The sequence below is a fragment of the Saccopteryx leptura genome, chromosome 13 (genome assembly GCF_036850995.1).
Source record: "Saccopteryx leptura isolate mSacLep1 chromosome 13, mSacLep1_pri_phased_curated, whole genome shotgun sequence".
Lineage (NCBI taxonomy): Eukaryota > Metazoa > Chordata > Mammalia > Chiroptera > Emballonuridae > Saccopteryx > Saccopteryx leptura.
Window position 1 is genome coordinate 23120681 of NC_089515.1, and position 24465 is coordinate 23145145.

General features: G+C 44.1%; 1 protein-coding gene across 1 annotated transcript; it reads right to left on the bottom strand.

The window, feature by feature from the left end:
• Positions 1–223: 223 nt before the first annotated feature.
• Positions 224–18970, bottom strand: GSTO2 (glutathione S-transferase omega 2). The gene is made up of 6 exons (XM_066355087.1): positions 18934–18970; positions 18598–18706; positions 16445–16667; positions 14695–14796; positions 1823–1929; positions 224–383 (listed from the first exon to the last, which is right to left on the bottom strand). Exons 1-6 carry the CDS (start codon positions 18965–18967, stop codon positions 224–226), a joined length of 735 nt encoding a protein of 244 aa, XP_066211184.1. The 5' UTR covers positions 18968–18970.
• Between the last annotated feature and the right edge of the window lie 5495 nt (positions 18971–24465).

The window sequence follows — 24465 nt, forward strand, 5'->3', positions numbered from 1 at the left end:
TTGGACATTAGCACCGGGCACTAGATTTCTAGACAATTCTTAGAAGCTATGGGCTAGAGGAATCAGACCAGTGCTTACCAGAAAGAATACCTTTTCTGTCTCCATGTGTATTAAGAACCTCGAAGAAAATGAACAGAGATTGATTAACCCACCCAAACACTTTTTGATACAGAATCACGACGTCCCAGGGAATGCTGGGTGGTGAAGGGGTGGACCATGAGGCTTAGCAACAAAGCCCATAGTCAAAGGCATCCGGGTGGTTCTGAAAATAGAGATTCAGGAAGCCCTGGAAAATGTTCTTATCCGTGAGAAGAGCGCACACCGTGGGGTCTTGCAGCATGGCCGTGGTCCAGAGCCGAAGGGTGGGCGTGTGGTTCACGGAGCTGCAGGGCAGGAGAGAAGTGTTAGCTCACCCGAGCAGGGAGGCACCAAGGAAAAGGCTACGTGTCGCTCTTAAAACGAATAAGCTACAAACAGTGGGTTTCATTGGGTAATAAAGTTACCTTAGTTACCTGATTATCAACTAAGTATGACCACTTACTAAAAGGAAGTCTTATTTCTGGAATACCTCCGTGTGCTTTTGAATTGTATAAATTGCTGTTGATTTTAACCACACAGCTAAAATCCTGGTGGGCTGATGGCTCTCGGGAAACAAGGTGCCTGTGTCTCACTGTTCTCCAACAAAAGGACAGCCCTCTGGAAGAAATGTTTCTCTGTCCTTCTCGAGTTTTATTTTAGTGGATTTGAAAAAAAATAAAGACAAGTCGTTTCCAAAACATTTAAAAAAAAATGATTAAAACAACCATCAAACTTTGAAACAATGGAGCTGACTGGGCTCTTTTTTTTTTTTAAAGATAGATCAGGACGTTTAGACCTAGAATATGTCAAGTGACTTGTTCAAGATTGTACAACGGGTCAGGGGGAAATGCCGGAGCAGAGGGCAGGGTTAGTGTCTGTGGCTCAATACTCTGTACCCAGAGGAGACAAATGATTATGCTGAGACAGGGTTTAAATTATCTAAATATGTTATATCTGATCTTCCCTCAGAGACAGCCGGATTCGGAAGTGCAGTGACTCCTGGATAGCCAAGCCTGTGCATGGCACAACTCGGGTGCAGAGGCAGACCTGGCCGGGCAGGACTGGTTCCCCGATACCGGGATTCTCCATCACCCACCGTGCAACTGGCTGGGACTGGAGCAGGTGCAAAGGCGTCTCTGAGCATGGTGAGAGCAAAGCCTGTGCTCCGCCCAGGGCCCCCGGCACAGTCCCCCTGCCTCTCGCAGCCATGGCCCCTACTTTGTCCACCCCAACCCTTCCATGCTGGCCAGCTCACTTGTTGGCTTTAGCATCAAGCATCCAGTACTTTTAAAATCATTTGTTTTAAAAAAAATCTATTCCTATCTGGGGAAGATTCCTCAGGGAACTAAGATTTTAAGTGCATGGCGTCCAGTAGGGGCTCAGCAGGTCCAGCTGCAGGGCCACTGAGGGAGCTGCAGACAAGCCACCAACACCTCGTGACAGAGGCTCCTGCTGGCACGAGCAGCCTGGGTTTGGATGGGCTTGTGAGGACAGCCACTTAGAAGCGCTGCGGGAGGCTTTCAGACACAGGGTCTCACTAGCAGAAACACAGGGAGAGTTTGGGCCACTGATGGTGGCAGAAGAGCACAGATACATTTGGAACAAGGACATGGTTTAAAACCTGATTTCATTTCACATCATCGTGAAACACGTCCCCAGGAGGGCAAATGGCACACAGGCCGTTCCAACCACGGGTGCCCAGTCTGACCCCAGGAATTCATGACCACGTGATCAAATGTCTTACTCAGCTAGCCCGTATACATCCAGCCGCTCAAACCAGGGCCAGAAGAGGTAATCAATCATGGATATACAGTCTCCACCAAAGAACACAGTGTTCTGGTAGACAAGAATCTGAAAGGGGAAACAGAACGAAAGCAAGTTAATTTACTGATCTGCCGGCGTCATTATGATATAGACACTAAATACAAATATCAAATTCGTTTCCAAAGAGGGGGAACTAAGGCTTTGACTCTCCTTCCAGTTTGTTCGGTGTTTCCTCTCTTTCCCTGGGGTTTTCTCTACCTCCTTTGGGTCCATACTCCTGGTCACACTTAGTCCCCTCCCTCCCTTCAACTCAGGAGGGAGGGTGTGGCTCATCTGACTAGAGAATCTGGAAGGACAGCCCAGGCAGAGGGAGCCCAGAGCCTCCCTCTTAACCTGGAGCAGGCTCCGGCGTGTCCTAAGAGCTCCGTGGACAGCTCAGGCCTGGAGAGGGGAGGCCCTGGCTCAGGCCAGCGCAACCCATCCCTGGGATGGAAGGAGGCCACGCTGGGCATCCGACTTGTTGCAGTTGCAACCCCCATTCTCCATGATCCACTTTATCTGTAATAAAGGGAGTACTGTAGTCTCCATGTCTTCCTCTTTCACCTTATTTCTCGACCGGTTAAAAACTAAGGCAAGAAAGAGCAGGGCTATCTAACACGCTCCCTCAAATCCCAACATTGCCTTTCTATCGTACTTTACTTTTTATCTGAGCTCTCACACTTGTTGACCACTCAATATTATCAACTTTTTACATGAAAATAAAATTTCTCATTCCCAAATGGGACAAAGCAACCCACACAGAAAACAGATAAACCCTAGACAGACAGATAGCCAAAGATAATTTTAAAAAAAAAAGAAAGAAAGAAAGCACCTGAAAATTTAAACAGCAAAAGTACTTAGCACAGCCCTGGCTGGTTGGCTCAGCGGTAGAGCATCGGCCTGGCGTGCAGGGGACCCGGGTTCGATTCCCGGCCAGGGCACATAGGAGAAGCGCCCATTTGCTTCTCCACCCCCGCCACCCCCTCCTTCCTCTCTGTCTCTCTCTTCCCCTCCCGCAGCCAAGGCTCCATTGGAGCAAAGATGGCCCGGGCGCTGGGGATGGCTCCTTGGCCTCTGCCCCAGGTGCTAGAGTGGCTCTGGTCATGGCAGAGCAACACCTCGGAGGGGCAGAGCATTGCCCCCTGGTGGGCAGAGCGTCGCCCCTGGTGGGCGTGCCGGGTGGATCCCAGTTGGGCTTATGCGGGAGTCTGTCTGACTGTCTCTCCCGTTTCCAGCTTCAGAAAAATACAAAAAAAAAAAAAAAAGTACTTAGCAGAGATAATTGTTGGGCCAGGTCTTTCCAAGGAGAAAGGTAAGGTGTCAATTACCTAGTTAAAATAAGCAAATGACCCATATAACTCATAATCAACTAAATACTTCCCTAGAGCTGGAGATCTAGATTCCTATACCCATAATCTAATTTCCATATTTATATCAGCCTTGGTTCTTTTTTTTTTCTTTTTTTTTTTTTTTTTTTTTTTAAGAGAGGAGAGAGAGAGACAGAGAGAGAGAAGAGAGAGAGAAGAGAGAGAGACAGAGAGAGAGAAGGGGGGAGGAGCTGGAAGCATCAACTCCCATATGTGCCTTGACCAGGCAAGCTCAGAGTTTCGAACCGGCGACCTCAGCATTTCCAGGTTGACACTTTATCCACTGAGCCACCACAGGTCAGGCTCAGCCTTGGTTCTTCATACCCTAGACCAGCTATTGACTCGATGATGGTAGTCTCAGGTTGTCGTGAAGAATGTGAACTCTGGAGCCAGCAGACCTGGCCCCATGTTGGGCTCTACCTCCAATTCAGCAGGAAACCCAGGGAAACTTATGTACCTCCTCCTCCAAGCCTCAATTTTATTAATGTTTATTTTTATTAACTTTAGAGAGAGGAAAGGAGAGAACAGAAGAGAGACAGGAACATCCGTTCTTGTATGTGTCCTGACCAGGGACCGAACCAGCAACTTCTGTGCTTCAAGATGATGTCCTAATGAACCAAGCTATCCAGCCAGGGTCAGGCTTCAATTTTATCATCTGTAAAATGGCAGCAATGTTAGTGGGCCACCTCAAAGGTTGACTTAATCATGCATGAATAAACGTGAGCTCTTGACAAAACACAGAGACCTCGGAAGCTTACATCTACAGAAAGCATATCCATTCGTCAGAAAGGGTCAGTGGGATCACCCACTCACCACCCTTCTCAGAGGAGAAAGCAGATCTCACGGCCCTACAGACTCAGTCTCCATTAGCTCCCAATATGGCATAAGGGAGTCATAGGGAAGTCCTCCTGGCTGCCGTCCTGAAAGTCTAAAAAAGGTGAGGTGGCATCACTTCGTTCAAAAAAACTAACGGGATGGTACTAAAAGAGCAGAACCCGGCCAATAAAAACTCAAAACAGGGTTTTTTTCAGTCTTGTATAAATAAGATCTGACTTACAGAGCACAGGACCAATTTGTTCAGTTTTTACAGCTTCCAGAAAGGTCCAAGCCTTCTTTATGTTCAGGAATAAAAATAATAATCACCCAAGCTTTTATCACTGACTTTGAAATGTATCCCTGCAGCTAATTACTGGCTTTCACGGCACACGTCAGAACCCCATCTCAATGGATGGACTCTGGGATTTCTGCATGACACGTCTGCTTTACAGAGCGGGCTGCTCTGGGGAAAGCCTTCGTCCACACAAATGGTATGCAGACCTTTAATGGGACCCGGGATGGTCTTTGGTAAAGTAATAAGATATTTTGAAAATGGAAAACTGCTTAGTAATTGATGTTCATTTAGTATATGTTTCTAAAGTTTTTCATATACTCAAACTATATGGATGCCTTTAAATATATATAGTCTTATAGATATGGTCAATTGGTAAAAAACAAAAACAAACCAAAAAAAATCCCATAAAGTAATTCAAACCCTATCAAGGTACATTGTATAATAAAAAGTCAAGATGACCATCTGGCTGCAATGGATGAAGCATTAGTTGTCTTCCGGCAGCCCACCTCTTAAAACACATACGCACATTCCCTCAGACTTTTCTTAAATCCAAGTGTGACTTGGAGTTCTTGACTCAGCTGCAAATTCTTGAGGTCTGCCTCAGACAGATATTTCTCCACCAGATTTCTCACAGGGCAGTTCTAGAAATCCTAACAGAATACTGTCTTCTATAAACTAGCACAAAGTGCTGGCTTTGTTTTATAGACACATTCTGATGATGCTGAAGACCATATTGGCCAGGTCTCCTCAGAGGGCTACCGAAGTCTTAGGAACCTTAACAGGAGAGCTCCCTTCTACACAAACCTGGTCATTTCCAGACATGGGAAATGATTCTTCCCATTAGAATCACAGACTGTCATACTGCAAGGAGCCACTGGGGCTTGTCTAGTGCTTCCCCCTTCATTCATTTTACCAGGTTCTTTCGTACCACGTTGATCATCACATAAAAGATTAGAGGTACAGTATAAAAAAATTTATAATAAAATATTAAATATTTTAAAATAATAAAATGCTAAGATCTGGGAAAATAAAAGTTGGAACAGAAGGTCAAAACAAGGAAGGAAAACAGTATCAAGAGATCAAGCCGGGAGTCCTGCAGAGTTCCTTAAAGCTTTCAATCTGATTTGTGTTTCCTGGCAGCCAAAGTGGAGAGGAAAGCAAACTGGTGAGCTGGTCCTTGCCTCTCCTGTGGGAGCACGAGAGGTTCACACTGTCAGGGCAGGAAACTCAGTCCCAGGGAGGTACACAGACCCTCCGGTTAGTGCCAGAGCTAAGACAAAAACAGCATTCTCCTAATTCCCAGACAAGTGTCAATTTGTGTCATTCAAGCTTAAATACAGTGTGTCTGTAAAGTCATGGTGCACTTTTGACCGGTCACAGGAAAGCAACAAAAGACGATAGAAATGTGAAACCTGCACCAAATAAAAGGAATACCCTCCTAGTTTCTCTAGGATGATGTGGCAGCATGTGCGCATGCACAGATGATGACGTAACAACGTGTATACAGCGGAGCAGCCCACGGCCATGCCAATCGAGATGTGAACGGTACAGAGGAAAGTTCAGTATGTTCTGTGGCTCGCTAAATTCGAATCTGTCACCAAAGTGCAACGTGTATATCTGCGCGTTTATAACGAAGTGCCACCACATAGGAATAACATTACTCGGTGGGATAAGCAGTTGAAGGAAACCAGCAGTTTGGTGGAGAAACCCCATTCTGGTAGGCCATCAGTCAGTGATGAGTCTGTGGAGGCTATACAGGATAGCTATCTAAGGAGCCTTAAAAAATCTGTGCGTGAGCCCACATCGAACTGCACTGAATAGGTATGAAACTGGGAGAGTTTTCCTTTTATTTGGTGCAGATTTCACATTTCTATTGGGTTTTTTTGTTGCTTTCCTGTGACCGGTCAAAAGTGCACCATGACTTTACGGACACACTGTATATGTACGCACGAGGACTCTAATCGCAGAAGCTTCCTCAAGTCTCTTGTGAATTCTTTGCTTGTTCTTTAAATTTAAGTAATGGCAAAAAGCTCAGGACCAGGAGACTCTGAAAGCTTCTCCCCTCCACAGCCAGGGACTGGCCCAGCTCAGCTTCCCGGTGAGCGTGCCCTACCTCCTCCATCCTCCTCTTTCTCGTACTCTCTCAGTCGGGCTCTCCCAGAGCCCCCGACAGGGAGTGAGACGCACCAACGTACTCCTGGTTGAGGAGCTTACCAAAACCCTTTCCTTCCTGTTTCAGACCATTGATAAGAAGATCTTCAGACTACGTAACACCAATGGTTCTTCTGTGTTCTCAGTTTCAGCTAGCCCCGTGCTTACAGCCAATTAGCTCCTCTGACAATTTTTAGGATGGTCGGAGGTCAAATAAACTGGCAGTCTTAATTTCCTATGCATCTTACCCTTCCTATGTGTTCTGTCATCAGAAACGTAACAGGAGTCTGCTGCTGCTATACCTGGGCCCACTTAGCGGTGGTTGAATTAATATCCAATGTCATTTTTAAAAACTCTATTTTGAGTTTTTTCTGTCACCTGCCTGCCCAATCTAATGGTGTAGGCCATTCTTCATGTTGAATAGCTTCTCCCACAATGGGATCCCTCCAATATCCTGCTTTAGAGAAGACACAGCACTTCCTAGGCCCCAGACACACCTCACGTGGGGAGGGAACTGAGGCTTTGGCTTCAAACCTTCGGGTTTCCCAAAAGTATTAACACATCTTCAATTCGGGCTTAAGAATTGAGACATTTTGGTGATAACCACGCTGTTCTGGAATAATAGAAAATATACTTCCAGTTCACTGAAAAAGGACTGCAGAGGGATGTCAAGCTTTTGGGCGTGATAAGGGAAAAAGAGCGAGCATGCAAATGAAGAGGAAGAGATTGTTTGCTTTCATGAGGGAACACTATTTCCACCCCTTTCAGGGGAAAGTCCTGGAAGGTCCCCTCATCTGCGAAGGGCTCTCGGGCTCCCCCGGGGGGACAGAAAGGAGGTTCGCGCTGGAGCGCTAGTGAAAGGAAGAAGAGTGCGGGGCTCCCCCTTGTGGCCATCGGTGGTGAGCGCACTGACCGTTACATCCCGGGGAGGTTCACCAGGGAGAAAGAAATCTAAGGTTTTTTGTGGACAAGCAATATCATGGAGAGAAGAGAATCGAAGACTTCTTCAAACCAGGCATTCTAAAAAGCTTACATCTACAGTCTTGGACTCATATTCAGCTCTACTGCCAAAAAATCCCAGCCTCTCACGAGGACAGAGAGCATGGTGGCTCACAGCAGGCACTGCTGTCCTTGCTGGAGGAGGAAGAAAGCGGTTTTTCTTGATGGAAATAGTTCCCAAGAATCAGAACCTCCTCCCCCAAAAGACACAAAGCCCCCTGCTAATAAATCAGCAAGTCCAGCCTTTATCCAAAAGCAACAGTAAAGTTCTCAACTCCAGAAGCCTTCCAAGTTCAGAAAAGATAAGGGGAGATTCTCAAGCTTTTGAATTTCAGCTTCTGGCTACACAGATATACAGCTGAGGCTGAGCTAATGACAATGAACCTATTCCCCATAGAACAAACCAAGGGTACAGAACAAAGTACAGATCAATCATTTCTCCTCTCGAGAGAAGCCTTAGCAGTAGTGTCTGTAGAACATGCCCCAGCCTGCTGCCCATTACTAGGGATCTACAGTCCCCTGTGAAGATTCAGACAGCATCTTGCTGACATTTGGGGGGATTAAAGGACCACACTGAAAATTCTATCCTGGAATTCTTTTAATGGGCTTAATGCTTTTGTCAAAATATATCTGTAAGATATTGAGGGTTGGAACTAGCAGGGCGATGCTTAACAAGTCAAATAGCTTTAAAGTGATGGATGGTGAATGAAAAGATAAATGACTATTGAATCTCTGAAGGGAAGAGGACATCCTGTGTATAAAAACAGTGGAAGAGGCCCTGGCTGGTTGGCTCAGCGGTAGAGCATCGGCCTGGCATGCGGGGGACCCGGGTTCGATTCCCAGCCAGGGCACATAGGAGAAGCGCCCATTTGCTTCTCCAACCCCCCCCCCCTTCCTCTCTGTCTCTCTCTTCCCCTCCCGCAGCCAAGGCTCCATTGGAGCAAAGATGGCCCGGGCGCTGGGGATGGCTCCTTGGCCTCTCTGCCCCAGGCGCTAGAGTGGCTCTGGTCGCAGCAGAGCGACGCCCCGGAGGGGCAGAGCATCGCCCCCTGGTGGGCAGAGCGTCACCCCTGGTGGGCGTGCCGGGTGGATCCCGGTCGGGCGCATGCGGGAGTCTGTCTGACTGTCTCTCCCTGTTTCCAGCTTCAGAAAAATACAAAAAAAAAAAAAAAAATAGTGGAAGACTTCATAACAGGAAAGACATATGGCATAGCGTTTTTTTTTTTTGTTTTTTTTTTTTTAAAGATTTTTTTTTTTTTAATTTTTTTTTTATTTATTCATTTTTAGAGAGGAGAGAGAGAGAGACAGAGAGAGGAGGGGGGAGGAGCTGGAAGCATCAACTCCCATATGTGCCTTGACCAGGCAAGCCCAGGGTTTCGAACTGGCGACCTCAGCATTTCCAGGTCGACGCTTTATCCACTGCGCCACCACAGGTCAGGCCGGCATAGCGTTTTTTAATGTTATATAGTTCTATATGTACAGAAAAGAGAAGCCAAAGTAATAGAACAAAAGAAAACAAAAGCCTGTCTTTAAAAAAAAAAGGCAAATATCCTTTCTACGTAAGAAACTCTTTAAAAAGAACTTTTACAAATCAGCAGGGAGAATCAGTAAGACCTTGATAGACAGATGGCTAACCAGTCATTTTCACAAAAAGAACACTAAGAGATGACATACTTTGGAGAAAATATCCCACTTCACTAGCAATCAAAGAAATGTACAGTATATCAACAATGAGAAACTGTTGTTTCTCTCCAAAACAAGCAAATATCTTTTTAAATGAAATTTCTCAATAGTGAATAGGGGATAGAGCAAAAGGCATTTTCTTACACTGCTGGTGGGGGGTAAACAGTACAAGTCTTTGGGGAAGGGTGTAGCAACACACAGCTCTAGCCTGCAGTGTTCATGCCCTTTGACCTTGTCACTCCATTCCTGGAAACCCAACCTCGGCACCTATTTTAAAACAGAGAACACACTTCTTATGCAAAAATGCTGCTGTTCGCTGCAGCGGCATCCATAATAGTAGAAGGTGCTGGGTAAATCACTTTGTGGTTTATACACATGGCAAATTATGCAGAATGAAAAGTTTTGTGGGTTTTTTCATTAAAAAATATTATAGCCTGACCTCTGGTGGCGCAGTGGATAAAGCATCAACCTGGAACACTGAGGTCGCCAGTTCAAACCCTGGCTTCCCTGATCAAGCTATATATGGGAGTTGATGCTTCCTGCTCCTCCCCCTTTCTCTCTCTCTCCCCTTCTACTCTCTTTCTCTCTTCTCTCCTCTCTAAAATGATTAAATAAAATCTAAAAAAATTAAATTACACATATGCTGTTTCCATAAGTGGCCTGAGGTGACCTCTGAAAATGGTTCACTGTTCACTTGACCCAGAAAACCCCACAGAATCATGTAGATCAAGAAGTTCAAATCATCACGTTCACTTTAGCAGTACTCATGAAACAGCCCGGGCCATCAAGGGTATGCATATCTGAAAAGTCACCAAGTGTCTGAAGGACGTCACTTTACAGAAGCAGTCAGTGTGTGCCATTCCATCGTCACAATGGTGGCGTCGGGAGGTGTGCCCCGGCTGAACAGTGGGGCTGGACACAGGGTCAGTGACCCGAACAGAGTGCTGGATTCCTCTGCCGTACATGCTTGAAAATGCAGAGAGTAATGCTGAACTTAAGGGTTTAGATGTAGATTCTCTGGTCACTGAGCACATCCAGGTGAACCAATCTCCCAAGATGCAGCACAAAATTTACAGAGTTCGCCTGACCTGTGGTGGCGCAGTGGATAAAGCGTCGACCTGGAAATGCTGAGGTTGCCGGTTCAAAACCCTGGGCTTGCCTGGTCAAGGCACATATGGGAGTTGATGCTTCCAGCGCCTCCCTCCTTTTCTCTCTCTGTCTCTCTCTCTCTCTCTCTCTTCTCTCTCTCTCTCTCTCTCTCTCTCTCTCTGTCTCTTTCTCTCCCTCTCTCTCTCCTCTCTAAAAATGAATAAATAAAAAAAAATTAGACCCTGGCCGGTTGGCTCAGTGGTAGAGCGTCGGCCTGGTGTGCAGGAGTCCCGGGTTCGATTCCCAGCCAGGGCACACAGGAGAAGCGCCCATCTGCTTCTCCACCCTGCCCCCTCTCCTTCCTCTCTGTCTCTCTCTTCCCCTCCCGCAGCCAAGGCTCCATTAGAGCAAAGTTGGCCCAGGCGCTGAGGATGGCTCTGTGGCCTCTGCCTCAGGTGCTAGAATGACTCTGGTTGCAACAGAGCGACGCCCCAGAGGGGAAGAGCATTGCCCCCTGGTGGGCATGCTGGGTGGATTCCCATCGGGCGCATGCGGGAGTCTGTCTGACTGCCTCCCTGTTTCCAACTTCAGAAAAATACAAAAAAAAAAAAAAAAGAATTTACAGAGTTCATGGGTGGATTAGCACCCACATGAGTTCACCCCATCACATTGAGAGGATCCTTGTTGAAGAGCAGACTGTTCCTAAACCAGAAGAGAAGGCCACACAGAAGAAAGAGATACCCCAGAAGAAACTGAAGAAACAAAAACTTATGGCCCGGGAGTACAATTCAGCATAAAATAAATGTTAATAAAAGTTTTAAAAAATTACACGTTATAGAGAAATACATTCTCATTATTGTTTTGAAATGAAACACAGAAAACACTATACAAGGCAGAAGCTTCCCTTCCCCCCCATCCGTGTCCTTAACCACTTTTCTTTTCTATTCCACTTTCAATCCCCTTCCTAGTAGTAGCCACTACTGAGAGTTTGATCTGTATCGCTCTAGATATTTTCCTAGACACTTATTTACATATTTATACATGAATAGTTTTCTTTTTTTCTTCTTTAAATATGGGATCACACCATCTGCATTACTGTGTAATTCACTTAAATATTTCCAATCTTTCCATGTCATTTACACATGGATCTACCACAGTCATTCTTTTCTCCTCATTCATTTTTAACTGCTTTACAGAATTCCACGAGATGGGCAAATACTACTTTACCTAGAAAGCAGCTGACAGATTTGGATATGGAATGAAGTTACCAGACTAGAAACAGCACTCAAACTGCTCAACTAGCCATTGTGAGTAGAGGCTAACCAGTTCCCTAGCGTGGAAGAATGGTGGTTACAACTAAAAAATGGCACATTGGTGGATGTGCTAAATTAGCTGGTAAATTCAAGAGAATTGACAACATAGGTGCAACCCAAAAACTTGTACCTGAATGTTCACAGAAGCATTATTCATAATAGCCAAAAATGGAAACTAGCTAAGTGTCCATCATCTGATGAATGGATAGACAAAACTTGGCAAATTCATACAATGAAATATTAAGTCATAAAAAGGAGTAAAGCATGAAACTTGAAAACACTATGCTAAGTAAAAGAAACTCACAAAAGGCTAATATTCTATAATTCCTTTTATATGAAATGTCTAGAACAGGTAAATCCATAGAGAGAAAGTGAGTTAGTAGTTACCTATGGCTGGGAGAGATGGGAAGAAATGGGAAGCTACTGCTAATGATTAAGGGGTTTCTTTTCAGGATGATGAAAATGGTCTGGAATGAAAAGTGGTGATCATTGCAAAGTGGTCCTTAAATAGCATCTATGAAAGTTATCGGGGCTAGTTGACAAGTTATTTCCAGGACTCTGCTACTGAAGAGAAAGTGGAAGCACATTACTCCGTGATGAGCCGGAGCGGCTGATTGGCCCACATCTCTTCCCAGCTCTGAGTTTAGAGAGATCTCATTGGTCAGTTAAAATCAGCCTTTGGTGGGTATTTACACCACTGAAACCAGCAAATCCCACAAACTAAGTCTTATTTTCTTCTTTCTCCTCCTCCTTTTCCTCTTTTCCTTCTCCTTCTTCTCTTTCTTTCAGAAAGAGTCAGTTGTGACACATTTATCTCCACATCACTGGTTATATTCCTAATCTCTCTGGCCACAAAGGTAAAACACTGAGTTTCAATTCTTGTCTTTATGATCGATGCATTCTGTGGCTCTGTCAAGTGGCCTCACCTACTCCATTTAGCCCTAACTTCAACAAAAGAGGTATGATTCTTCAATCTGCAGGGTGTGGCTAGGACCATTTACCTGAGCGGGTTGGTGGAAAGATTAAATGAGATGGTTATACAAAGCACCTGCAGCATGATATGGGCACAGAAACACAAGCTCACTTGTCCTGGAAGAGCCCCAGCTAGGGAACTGTGCAACCATCATATTTAGCAATCTGTCATTCACAAAGTTCACCCATCATCCAAATGCACAGGAAGGAGACAGGAAAAAAATGTGTTTGCAATTATCTTTGAATTCAAAGGGTTTTGTTTTCCTTTTCCTTTCCCTGGCCTGGCATTTATCTGTAGGAAGGTAACCGGGCATGATAGAATCAGTTCAGCTAATATTTGAAATAAAGACCTTAAAAATTCTCTTCTGCCTGACCAGGCTGTGGGGCAGTGGATAGAGCATTGGACTGGGACATGGAGGACCCAGGTTCAAGACCCCGAGGCTGCCAGCTTGAGTGCGGGCTCATAGGTGGGAGCAAGGCTTGCCAGCTTGAGCCCAAGGTTGCTGGCTCAAGCAAGAAGGTCATTCAGTCTGCTCCCGGTCAAGGGACATATGAGAAAGCAATCAATGAACAACTAAGGTGTCGCAACAAAGAATTGATGCTTCTCATCTCTCTCCTTTCTTGTCTGTCTGCCCCTATTTGTCTCTCTCTTTGACTCTCTCTGTCTCTGTCACACACACACACACACACACACACACAAAATTCTCTTGTGCAAGAGTTTTCAAACTTCTTTTTGGAAACAGCAGGCCCCCCTTCCCGCATTAAAAGCAGGGCTGTTCTGGGTGAGGCGGCACCCACCAGGCCTCCCCTAGCTGGGGATTCCTCTGCAGAACCCGGAGGTTCGGGGACACATCTTTCAAATCACTCCTTCATTCCATAGTTGTGGAAACCAAGGCACAAGGAGAGCCAGAACCTTGCCCAAGCTTCTGGAATCTGGAGAGCCAAGCCTAGCATCCAAGACTCTTTCTGCCATGTCAAACTGCCTGCTCAGAATCAAGACCCCCAGTGTGTGGTCTCAGGATCAAAGGCTGACATTTCTCAAACATGACTCTTTGTCATCCATAAATACTGCAACTGTACAAATCTAAGACAGGCAGCTGAAAGTGTAAATAAATGTAATCTGCTTCCTCTTGACAAAAGTTAAATGGAAGAGTATTAATAATTAGCCTTCCCTTAAGGGAATAAATAGCATTCTCTAGATGCCAACAGAGTTACAAACCACTTATAAAGGGAACATAGTTTCAGGAACAAAGATAAAGGAAGTCAAAGGACCACCTTCCAGAATATTCTAGAGGTAAAGGGCAGCCCCATAACTGTCAGGTGAATGAAGGATCTGCTGGTAGAGACTGCTCCTTGCCCACCCATAGCTATTTCCCCCCTTCTTTCTTAATTACAGAACCCTGATCTAGGGTGTCCCAGCTAAAAGACTAAATTTCCCAACCTCCCCTGCAGATTACTATGACCTTACAACTAAGTTCTAGCCAATGAGATTGAAGTGGTCATTGGGTTGGATATCTGGGACAGCTTTCTAATGGAGCATGGCCTTTTGCCATTTTTTTCCATTCTGTTCTCCTTTGCACTGCCTGGAGTGTGGATGTGATGGCGGCTGTTCCAGCAGCTATCTTGTCATTTTGAGGATGAAGGCCTTGCACTGAACATGACAGAGCAGAAAATCTCAGCCCCTGGTCATTTCATGAAGAAGCCATCAAAATAGACCTGAACTGCCCCTACTTCTGGCTTTTCTTCGTGAATAAACCCTTATATAAATTTATAGTAGTTAAGTCCCTCTTACTAGCAGCCAAACTCAGTCCCTAACCGACAGAGATCTTGACCTGATTGGCAGAAGCTACCGAAGACATGCAGAGATACTTAAGAAACGTGGTGACTTTGCAAAAGGAGAAACATCATCAGGTGCCCTTCCTGAATTCCTTGCCAGATTTTTAAGAATAATTCCACAATGGGGTAGTAGAGAGCCAGTACCTAAAAGTTAAAATCAGATGACTAGTAGCCAAACTTATCAAAGTCGGGCAAAAAGACTATGAAAGCAGAGTGTGTCAGTGTGACCAGATTAATGACCCCACATCTCTTCTTCCATTGGCTCTAACCAGGAGAGGGTGCCTTTTTATACCTCTTCAAGGTTGCAGAATTCCTCACGGAGGGCTTTTTTCAGTTCACAGCATTCTCTCCCGCATCTCAATGCCACCAGGCACTCCTTGGTCAAATGTGGGATCTAATCAGAGGACACAGGTTTCTTAATGGAGAAGTCTGAGGGAACTCCATGTTCCTACTCTGCCTAAAAAATGCAGCCAAAGCTTTGTCACTCCAGCTTAACAGGCTAACACCCACCCAACATCCAGGCCTCCCAGCTGGCGCTGAGGGGGATCTCTGTGGTTTTAGGAATCCACCTGTCACAGCACCCTCATAAAATAACATGCTTTAAAAAAGAGTTCTTGAGTGCGTCTTACTTGATCAGCTATTGCCATGCTGTACAGTCTTAGGCAGGCACTTAATCCCACTAAGCTCAGTGTTCTCATCTTAAAAATGGACACAGTAATAGTACCCACCTTAAAGGGCAGTTGTAAGGGTTACATCAGTTAAGGTAGTTAAGATAGTCTTGGCACATTGTAACTGTTCAATATATGTCAGTTATTTTTATTCCCTGTCAAAGAAAACTATCCTAAAGTTTCTCTATCATTTTTTCTCCCATTATCAACAGGTGCCCTCTTTTCTCTCTTCTTATTTCCTAGACAGCTGGCACTTTCTCTGCATAAAGAGCAATCCCTTTCCATGTATTAAGTGAGAGGTAGGGAGGCAGAGAGACAGACTCCCGCATGTGCCCTGACCAGGATCGACCTGGCAAGCCCCCTTCCGGGTAGTGCTCTCTGCCCATCTGGAGCCACTGCTCCATTGCTCAGCAACCAAATTATTTTTAGCACCTGAGGCGAGGCCATAGAGCCATCCTCGGTGCCTGAGGCCAACTGGCTTGAACCATTCGAGCCACAGTTGCAGGAGAAGAAGGGGGGAATGGAATAAGCAGATGGTCGCTTCTCTTGTGTGCCCTGACCAGGAATCGAACCTGCGACATCCACACACTGGCTTGATGCTCTGCTGCTGAGCCAACTGGCCAGGGCCACATTAATGTCTTTATACCCCCCCCCTTTTTTTTTTTACCTGAAACCTTACAAATATTCTCTTTAAAGCATCATCAGTGTTTAGCTCTTTTAACATTCCTATCTTAAATCACACAGTCATAACTATGCCATAATCATAGCTTTTGAGACTGCTAGTTCAAATGGCAAAGCACCTGTCAGTGAAGCCTTTAACTTTAATAGCAGAGGTGACAGCTCTACTATAATTGCATACCAGTTATTCTCCTACGGCAAATGGAGTATCACAATAAAACAATTTCATCAATGATTGGGCTTTAAAAATGAATTGACATTTGGGAAAGACATATAAAGTAAAATAGAGTGTAAGTGGCTTTTTAAAAAGTTAAACATACCACCTGACCAGGAGGTGGAGCAGCAGATAGAGCGTCAGATTGGGATGTGGACGACCCAGGTTTGAGACCCTGAGGTCGCCAGCTTGAGCGTGGGCTCATCTGGTTTGAGCAAAGCTCACCAGTTTGAGTCCAAGGTCGCTAGCTTGAGCAAGGGGTCACTCAGTCTGCTGTAGCCTTCTGGTCAAGGGACATATGAGAAAGCAATCAATGAACAACTAAGGTGTCGCAACAAAAAACTGATGATTGATGCTTCCCATCTCTCTCCATTCCTGTCTGTCTGTCCCTATCTAGCCTTCTCTCTGACTCTCTCTCTGTCTCTGTAAATAAATAAATAAATAAATAAATAAATAAATAGAAAAGAAAAAGTTAAACATACCTTATAGAATAGCTCCAATAACATCTTTTGGCGAGCTCGCTCATAAGGGTCACATGGATACAGCTTCCTTCCGGGGTAAGCGTCATCCAGGTACTCACAAGCAATCACAGATTCGTAGATCAGCTGACCTTTGCTGTTTTCCAGGACAGGAATTTGGCCAAAAGGATGCTTTGTATAGTACCAGTCTGGCTTGTTTCTCAGGTTAATATTGATAACTTCATGTCTTAAAAACCAAAGGGAAAACAAGACAACAAAAATAAGAGGCTTACATGGGCAGATTCTTTTCTTGAAAGCAGGAATGATCAATTTATAAAATTTAAATTTGCAATATTTTTTTCAAGTTTAGGTCTTTTACAAAGAAAAATATATAACAACATCGCCATCTTCATTCATACACTAAGATGTGTTAAATGTTTTCTATGACTTGTCTCATTTGCTCCTTGCTCAATATCACCTCTAGGAAGCAGACCCCAGGAATCTGGTTAAGAAGTCACACGTTTAACCACTGCACTACAGTTTTATACATTTTAAAGCTTGAAAATACAAATCTGTTATTAACAGGTCACAACAGAATACGGTAAATGTTAGCAGTTACGAGCACAATTCTGGCATCAGAGTGTGTGGGGTCTGGACAGGCTAGCTTGGCTGAATTTCTTAGCCTCTCTGTGCTCAGTGTCCTTAGTTGTAAAATGGGGTAATAACAAAGCCATGTCTTGGCATCACTGCGAGGATCAAATAAGTAAATTTGTATAAAGTGCTTAGTGCCTAGTACATAAGCGTGCAGTAACTTTTGAATTCTTATTTCAAAATTATTATTAGAGGTTCAAACTTATAAAATTACCAGGAGTACTCACATATGTTTTAGAAAGATCAAAGGAAACACATGAGAATATTCTTTGCTCGGTCACGGAGAACCCTAAAATAGTGGTTCTCAACTGGGAGTAACCTTGCCCATTCACCAGGGGCATATATGGCAATGTCTGAAGACATTTTTTGGTTGTCACAACTTGGAGAGAGGGGATTCAACTATCTAATGGATAAAGGCCAGGGATGCTGCTAAACATCCAGAAAGGCACAGGACATCACACACACACACACACACACACACACACACACACACACACAATTTCTGGTCCGAAATGTCAATAATGCCAAAGCTGTGAAACCCTGCCCTTTGTAAAGAAATAGTATTTATATTCGTTCATACGCTGCCAATTTGTCACTACTGGTCAAGTAGCGGGCTATTGTTATTTTAACCAACTGGAGTTGAGCAAGAGGGAAGAATCTGGTGATATATGCCATACTCTGTACTCAACAAAGTAGAGTTACACGATTTTATTTAAACTCTCCATTCGTCTCTGCATTTCGCTGACATGAATCTGAAACTCTGAAGCTGTCCCCTCATGATGGACTCCGCAAGGCAAGAGCCGAAAGCCTGGAGTAACACTTTCCCAACACTTCAGCTCAGAGGCCAGCTGCATCACTCAGGGCCCATTCCAGCCAAGGCGTTCTGCCTCCTGTTCTGCCCAGTCCAGACCTGCAGGGCTCAGCCTTGCCAAACCCCCTGGGCATGATAGGTGCCCATTTCCTCAGGTCTGCCAGAAACTTCAAGACACTTCTTGACAGCGGTCCGTTCTATTTCGTTGTCTGGGATTATTCGTCCGTTCATTCATTTAAAATATAATATTCTGAAGCACCTAGGCTCTCTTCTAGGCCATGAATAAAAAAGGCAAAGTCCCTACCCTCCACAACGTACATTTAGGGGGAAGGAATGGAGGAAAAAAGGATAAAAAAGAAATATGTCGGATACGGTGAGCCCAGTAAAGATGGAGAACAGAGTTGATCTGACGGGGAGTGGGGGCAGCTGCAGTCAGCAGTCAGCCCAGGCCTGGGCTGCGCTGTGCCCCTACTTCACCAGCATGACTGCAGAGAACCAGCTCACCAGAGCCATCCTTCAGTTTCCTCTGAGCTGTCCTAAATCCCCCCTCCCACCCCAACCCGCACAGAAAAGACTGCATTTCAGGACCGCCCACTAAAGAACCCGCCCTTTATTAACCACTTGTTGACTTTGCCTCAGATGTAGAAGGCAGGGCGCGCTCCAGATTTTAAGCATCCCCCCGGTGTCTGTGGGGCGCTGACCTTTCGTTTCTTACCTGATGCCTTTGGCGAGGAGAACCAAGCGCGTCCTGTGCGCATAAGGACAGAACCTCATACTGTAGATTCGGATCAGGCCCTCTGAGACCCGCCCTGGGGGGATACTTCCTGCGGAGGGAGCAAGGGTTACCAAGAGGCAGATTACCCCAGTGGGGAGAGGGGTCACTCGCCTCCCTGAGACCTCAAGAGGGCTGTGCGGGCTCCACCTCCCGAGTCCCAGACTGGACACTTTTGCACGTGGCTTTGGGGCAGAGAAGTCCCTCCCCACCATGCTGGTCTGGGGGCCAAGGCCCGGAGGGAGTCTCCATCCCCCGACCACTGTTGAGAGGACTCACCTTTCCCGAAAGCCCTGGTCGCATCAACAGCCATGAGTTCCAGTTGTCTGCTCAGTGCCCCAAACTCCCTGCCGCAGCCCCTGGCTCCGGGGACAGCTATGCTCTGGAGCACCCCACCTGCCCAAATTCAATTTTTTGAGGGACTGGACTCTGGTGGGGCAGAGGGTTAGCGATGTGGGACACGAGCTAGGTAGGATAACTTATCCTGGGGAGACACTGCCCCAGATTTGAAAGCCAAAGTAGGAGTAGGCAAAACAAACAAAACACCTGAAAAGTACCCCTTGCTTTGAACACATGGGGACAACAAGCAGTGGGGACTCCTCCACATCAGTGGAGAACAGGCATTTAAATTCCAGCATGTATTTCAAGAGAGTTCAATACCAATTGCCCAGGGTAATGCTAACATTTTCTTTCCCATTCTAAGCCCTCCCTCCTGCATCTCTAACACAATTGACCACGTTCTCTGAATCATGAGTATAAATAAATAAATAAATAAATAAATAAATAAATAAATAATAAATAAAGACAAACTTTTTCATGACATAGCAGGTAAGAAGAACATTTTTGTTAGTGTTGAGATTTTGCATGACCCTGAGAGTGTCTCCTTAAATTATGTGCCCTGGACAGCTCACTGGCCTCACCGAGTGCCAGCCTTATTTGTGAGATTGTACTCAAGCTATGGAAAAGTGGTAATGAATTAGAAACAAGAACCTAGAGTCAAAGAAAAGTTTGTGATCTCTCCCTATCCCTCTGCACAAATTTCAGAGAAGACCCTTTATAATGGCTAAGGACATGTCAACAATACAATAATACAGCAATACAGAGGGCCACTTGGATAGCTCTTCTGGCCTTTGTTCTGATCTTAAGAAACTGAGATCCTGAAATTTAGCATATGTAAAGACAATTTCTTTAAGTTTACAGGATTGAGCTGAAATAGGAATTATTTATAAATGCATTTTATGGGATTGAGAAGGAAAGAAGGAAAGAAAAGTATGGTATGCCTCATTCACACTGATTAAATGATTTCAATGGATTATCTTATTTGATTCCTACAACTATTCAGTTGGGCAACTATCATTTCTATTTTACAAACTAGAAAATATCCTTAAGAATGAAATTGTTTACCCAAAGTGACCAGCTAGTAAGGTTGAAGAACTTGAAAAGTCCAAAGCCTGACTCATTGTCTTGACCTCTAAAACTGGTAACAGTGTGGAGAGGAAATGATCTAAGACCTAGAAAAGATACAGCACATAATTGCCGCTCAACAAAGAAAACTAGATAGAAGGTGACAGAGGACAATCTGACTTTGGGTGATGGGTATGCAACATAAGTGAACGACAATATAACCTGGAGTTGTTATCTTTGAATATATGTATCCTGATTTATTGATGTCGCCCCATTAAAAATAAAATTATTTTTAAAAAAACAAAAAAACAAATGTTAGCAGCCATCTAAAATATCTAAATATCTTTTTATCAAAATGACAGAACCTGATTATGTAGCTTATGAATGGACAACTTTCGTCCTTTGGAATTCCAATCTATCCAGAAATTCTTGGTTAACAATATTAATATATTTTTTTCTATTGAATAGGATTATTTGAAAGTCTTTGGAATAGTTACTCAACATGAAATCACTCTGAAAGACTTAGCAAAAACTGCAGTTGCTATTTATTTAAAATGTATCTGTGTGTGAGAGTTCAGTTAGGGGAGAATAGACAAAGGAATGCAAACAGTTCTTCCTCTAAAGGGAAGCAATATAATGTCAAGGTTCTCACCTGGCACTATATTCAAACCCTGGCTTTGGCACTTAGACAAGCTATCTCTGACCTTCGTCTTCCACACCTGTAAAATGAGAATATAAACAGTACCTTCTTGATAGGCTTTGAATATTAAATGAAATCATGCAGGCCATTTTCAGTATAGTAAGAGCTCAAAATGAATGACTAATACTAGTAAATAAGAATACATTTTTAGTAGCATAGTGCATTCCAGTTTTATACACATAGAGATGAAATGCACTGCAATTCAGCTTTGCCAAGCATATTAGAATTAGAATTAAACCCAGAATATTGATTTCACCAGTTACCTGGTAAATGCCAATTGAATGGATTGAATGATACAGGCCACATTTCAGTAATGTGGTTTTTAATCTTACCACTGGTTTCTCTGGAGAGATTTTAATTATGACTTTTGAGCTTATCCTTACTTCCTTTCTAAGACCCAATAGGTACCTCTTTGAAATCCTTTTTTCAAATTTTCCTTCTGTGTTATTATATCATGTTTACACCTCTATTATACCGACCCACTCAAGCAAGAAAGAAATGGTCACAAGGCCATATTAAACCTACTCCAAATTGGTTTTCTGTTACCTGAAATATAATTGGATCTATTTTAAAATGTGGGATCTTCAGTCATGGGTAATACTATCTTATGCCTTCTAGGAAAAGAATGCTACCACAGAAATAATTTCTTTATTCTAATTAAGTGGATCTCTGTTTTGAGAATAAAAGTGAAGTTTGCATTTTTCCATTTTTCAAAAATTTTTTTCATACCTATTTCTGATAGTGGCAGAAACTGGAGGACATTCCTTTTAATATTTTGAAACCTAATTTACCTGAATGATTACTGGATGTTCAGACATTATTCACTGAGTTTAAAGAGTGAGATAAGTGAGCAAAAGGGCTCTATTTCCAAATGGACCTAGAATCAGGACTTGTTTCTAGGAAGTTAGGATCATAGGGAATACTATGTTCACATGTCTTTGGGACCTTTTTTTCTCCCAGTATTTAGATAAAATAGACATACAGCTCTCAGTATGAGTTTTTTTTTTTAATTTATTGATATTTTAGAAAGAGAGAAAGGGAGAGAGAGAAACAACAAACTTGTTGTTCTACTTATTTATGTATTCATTGGTTGATTCTTGTGCTCTGACCAGGGATCAAACCTGTAATCTTGGCATATAGGGACAACGCTGTAACCAACTGAACAACCTGACCAGGGCCTGCTCTGTATGAGTTTAATGTGCACCACATAACGACCTGACACACATATATTACAAAATGATTACCAGAATAAACTTAGTGAATATCCACCTCCTCGTATAGTTATAAAAAATATTTTTTCCTCCTGATGAGAACTTTTAAGGCCTACTCTCTGAGCAACTTTCAAACACACCATACAGCAGTGTTAATTATCTTGTTATACATCCCCAGGACTAATTTTATAACTGGAAGTTTGTGCTCTTTGAACACCTTCATCTAACTCTCTCCCTACCCCCACCCCCATCCTCACAAATCTGGGACGTATAAAATAAAAATCATTATCAACTAAAGTTGTCAGAGGAGGAACTTCCTCACCCCACTGGAAAAAGCAGAGTCAAAGGAGACTTGCTTTTCTGAGTACTTGATTCTGCTTTCCTATTCCTCTCTTTACAGCTTAAGGGATCAAAGAAAATAAAATTTAGAAACATTGTGATATAGTGACATTTAAATGAACAAAGACAGATTTTCAAGATTTTGCAAAATCAAACAAAACACACTGAGTTTGAAAAAGGACATCAACACCCCTGCTAAATCACAGGATAAAGTGGTGCATCAAAAAAGGTGCATCCTATCCTCTCCTGGCTCAACCTTTCTAAATGAAAGGAGTTGATGAATAAAAAGAGACTGGAGCAGAAGCATATGTAAGCTCTTACCTCAAGTGATCTAAATAATGAAGTGTTCAGGCTGGGTTTGAATCTCTTCAGCCTTTACTAGCTGGTGACCTTGGGCAACATCACAGCAACTTTCTATGCCCTAGGTTCTCTTTTGTAATTCAGGTTTAATGGTACCAATATATCAGGTAGTTTGGGGAAGATTCATTCAGATACTAGATGAAAAATGCTTAACACTTAGCATTTAGGAGGCATTCAACAATAGCTATTATTATTACTATTAGGCCCCTGGACTGTAACTCAGTTGGTTAGAGCCAAGTCTCGACCAATGAAATCATAAGTAAGTGGAACAAATTAATCTTTCTCTCCCCCTTCCTCTCTCTCTAAAAACCAATAGGTTAAAAAAAAGAAAGAGTGCAGCAGTTCAGATCCACAGCCCTCACAAAGACATCCTTTGGGACCAAATTCACCCGCCTGCGGGGTGCCTTATAATACAGCTAAACTAGTGGTGACCAAAGCAGGGCTGAGAATTAGGAATCTTCTGGCATCTTTACCTGTTTCCAGGCAAATCGGAAAAATAAATAATTTAATGAGTTCTTTTTCCCCTTTTAGTTAAAAGTATTCGCTTTAAAGACTTGTTCTTTAATCGTGGATAATACAGCTCTTGTACTTTTTTTTATGTTATTAAATTCTTTGATGAAACTTTGATAAAGTACTTGGGCTTTCTTTTAAAAGCAACATAAAATTTTGGCAATCCTATTGTGGGCCCCAAAATTCAGAATTGACCTTAAACCCCTTTTCCCTTCATATGCAGGTGACAGGTGAGCCACCCCTAGGAGCCACAAGGAGGGAGCAAGGCAAACGGGGAGCAAGGCAAACGGAACCGGATGTAGAACGACGGCGGGACCCGCCCCCTGGAATGCGATCCTACCCGCTCACTGGCCGATTTTAAGAGCCGTTGGAAGCGTTCCATCCAATCAGTGCGGAGCTGAGCCTATGGGCGGTTGCGTTCAAGGCTCCCAGGTACCAAGTCCTGATTCCCCGCAGGTGTCTGTGACCAGGTAGTGGCTGACCGAGGCACCTCAGTGCCGGGTCTCCATCCAAATGAAGTTCGCCCGCAGCCGCCGACCTGGGCCTAGAGGGTGGGGCAGGCCCACGGCGACAGAGGCGGGTCCGCCCGGAGCTCGGGCAGCGTTGGCAGCGTGGGGTTTGTGAAGTCAACCATTGTCAGCTGCCTCCCAGGGTGCGGCCCCCAGATCGCCTGCATCACCATGGGGCAGGGTTGGGGAGGGCGACGCTCATGTCAAACATGGACCACCCGGACCTCCTCACAGAATCGGAAACCCAGCGGTGAGCCTCCGGTGATTGATAAGTGCTCTTACATTTAATAAGTACAGGACGCCCTACCTGCGGTGCCGCAGTGGATAAGGCGTCCACGTGGAATGCTGAGGTCGCTGGTTCAAAACCCTGCGCTTTCCCGGTCAAGGCACACACCAGAAGCACCTACTATGGGCTGATGCTTTCTGCTTCTCCCCCTGGCCTTTCTCTTTCCTCTCTAAAATCAATACATAAAATCTTTAAAAAATGATAAGGAAAAAAAAAAAAAGTAAAGGAAACCAGACTATTGGGGCCAGCTGCTCGACAGCTCCTTAAATTCTGATAGAACAAGGTGCTGGGTATGTTCTCCATGTATTTCTGCCAGCATTTTGCCTCACCTAAGCTCCGGACATTAGATGAATCTGTAGAATGAAATGCTCGCTGACCTTCTTCTCATGGAGGTGATGATAAAAACTAGAAACCCAATGAACTATGTAAGTATGTATATGGAAGATGGCATTAATATTTCTGAATGAGGATATTACCTATTACTTGTTAAAC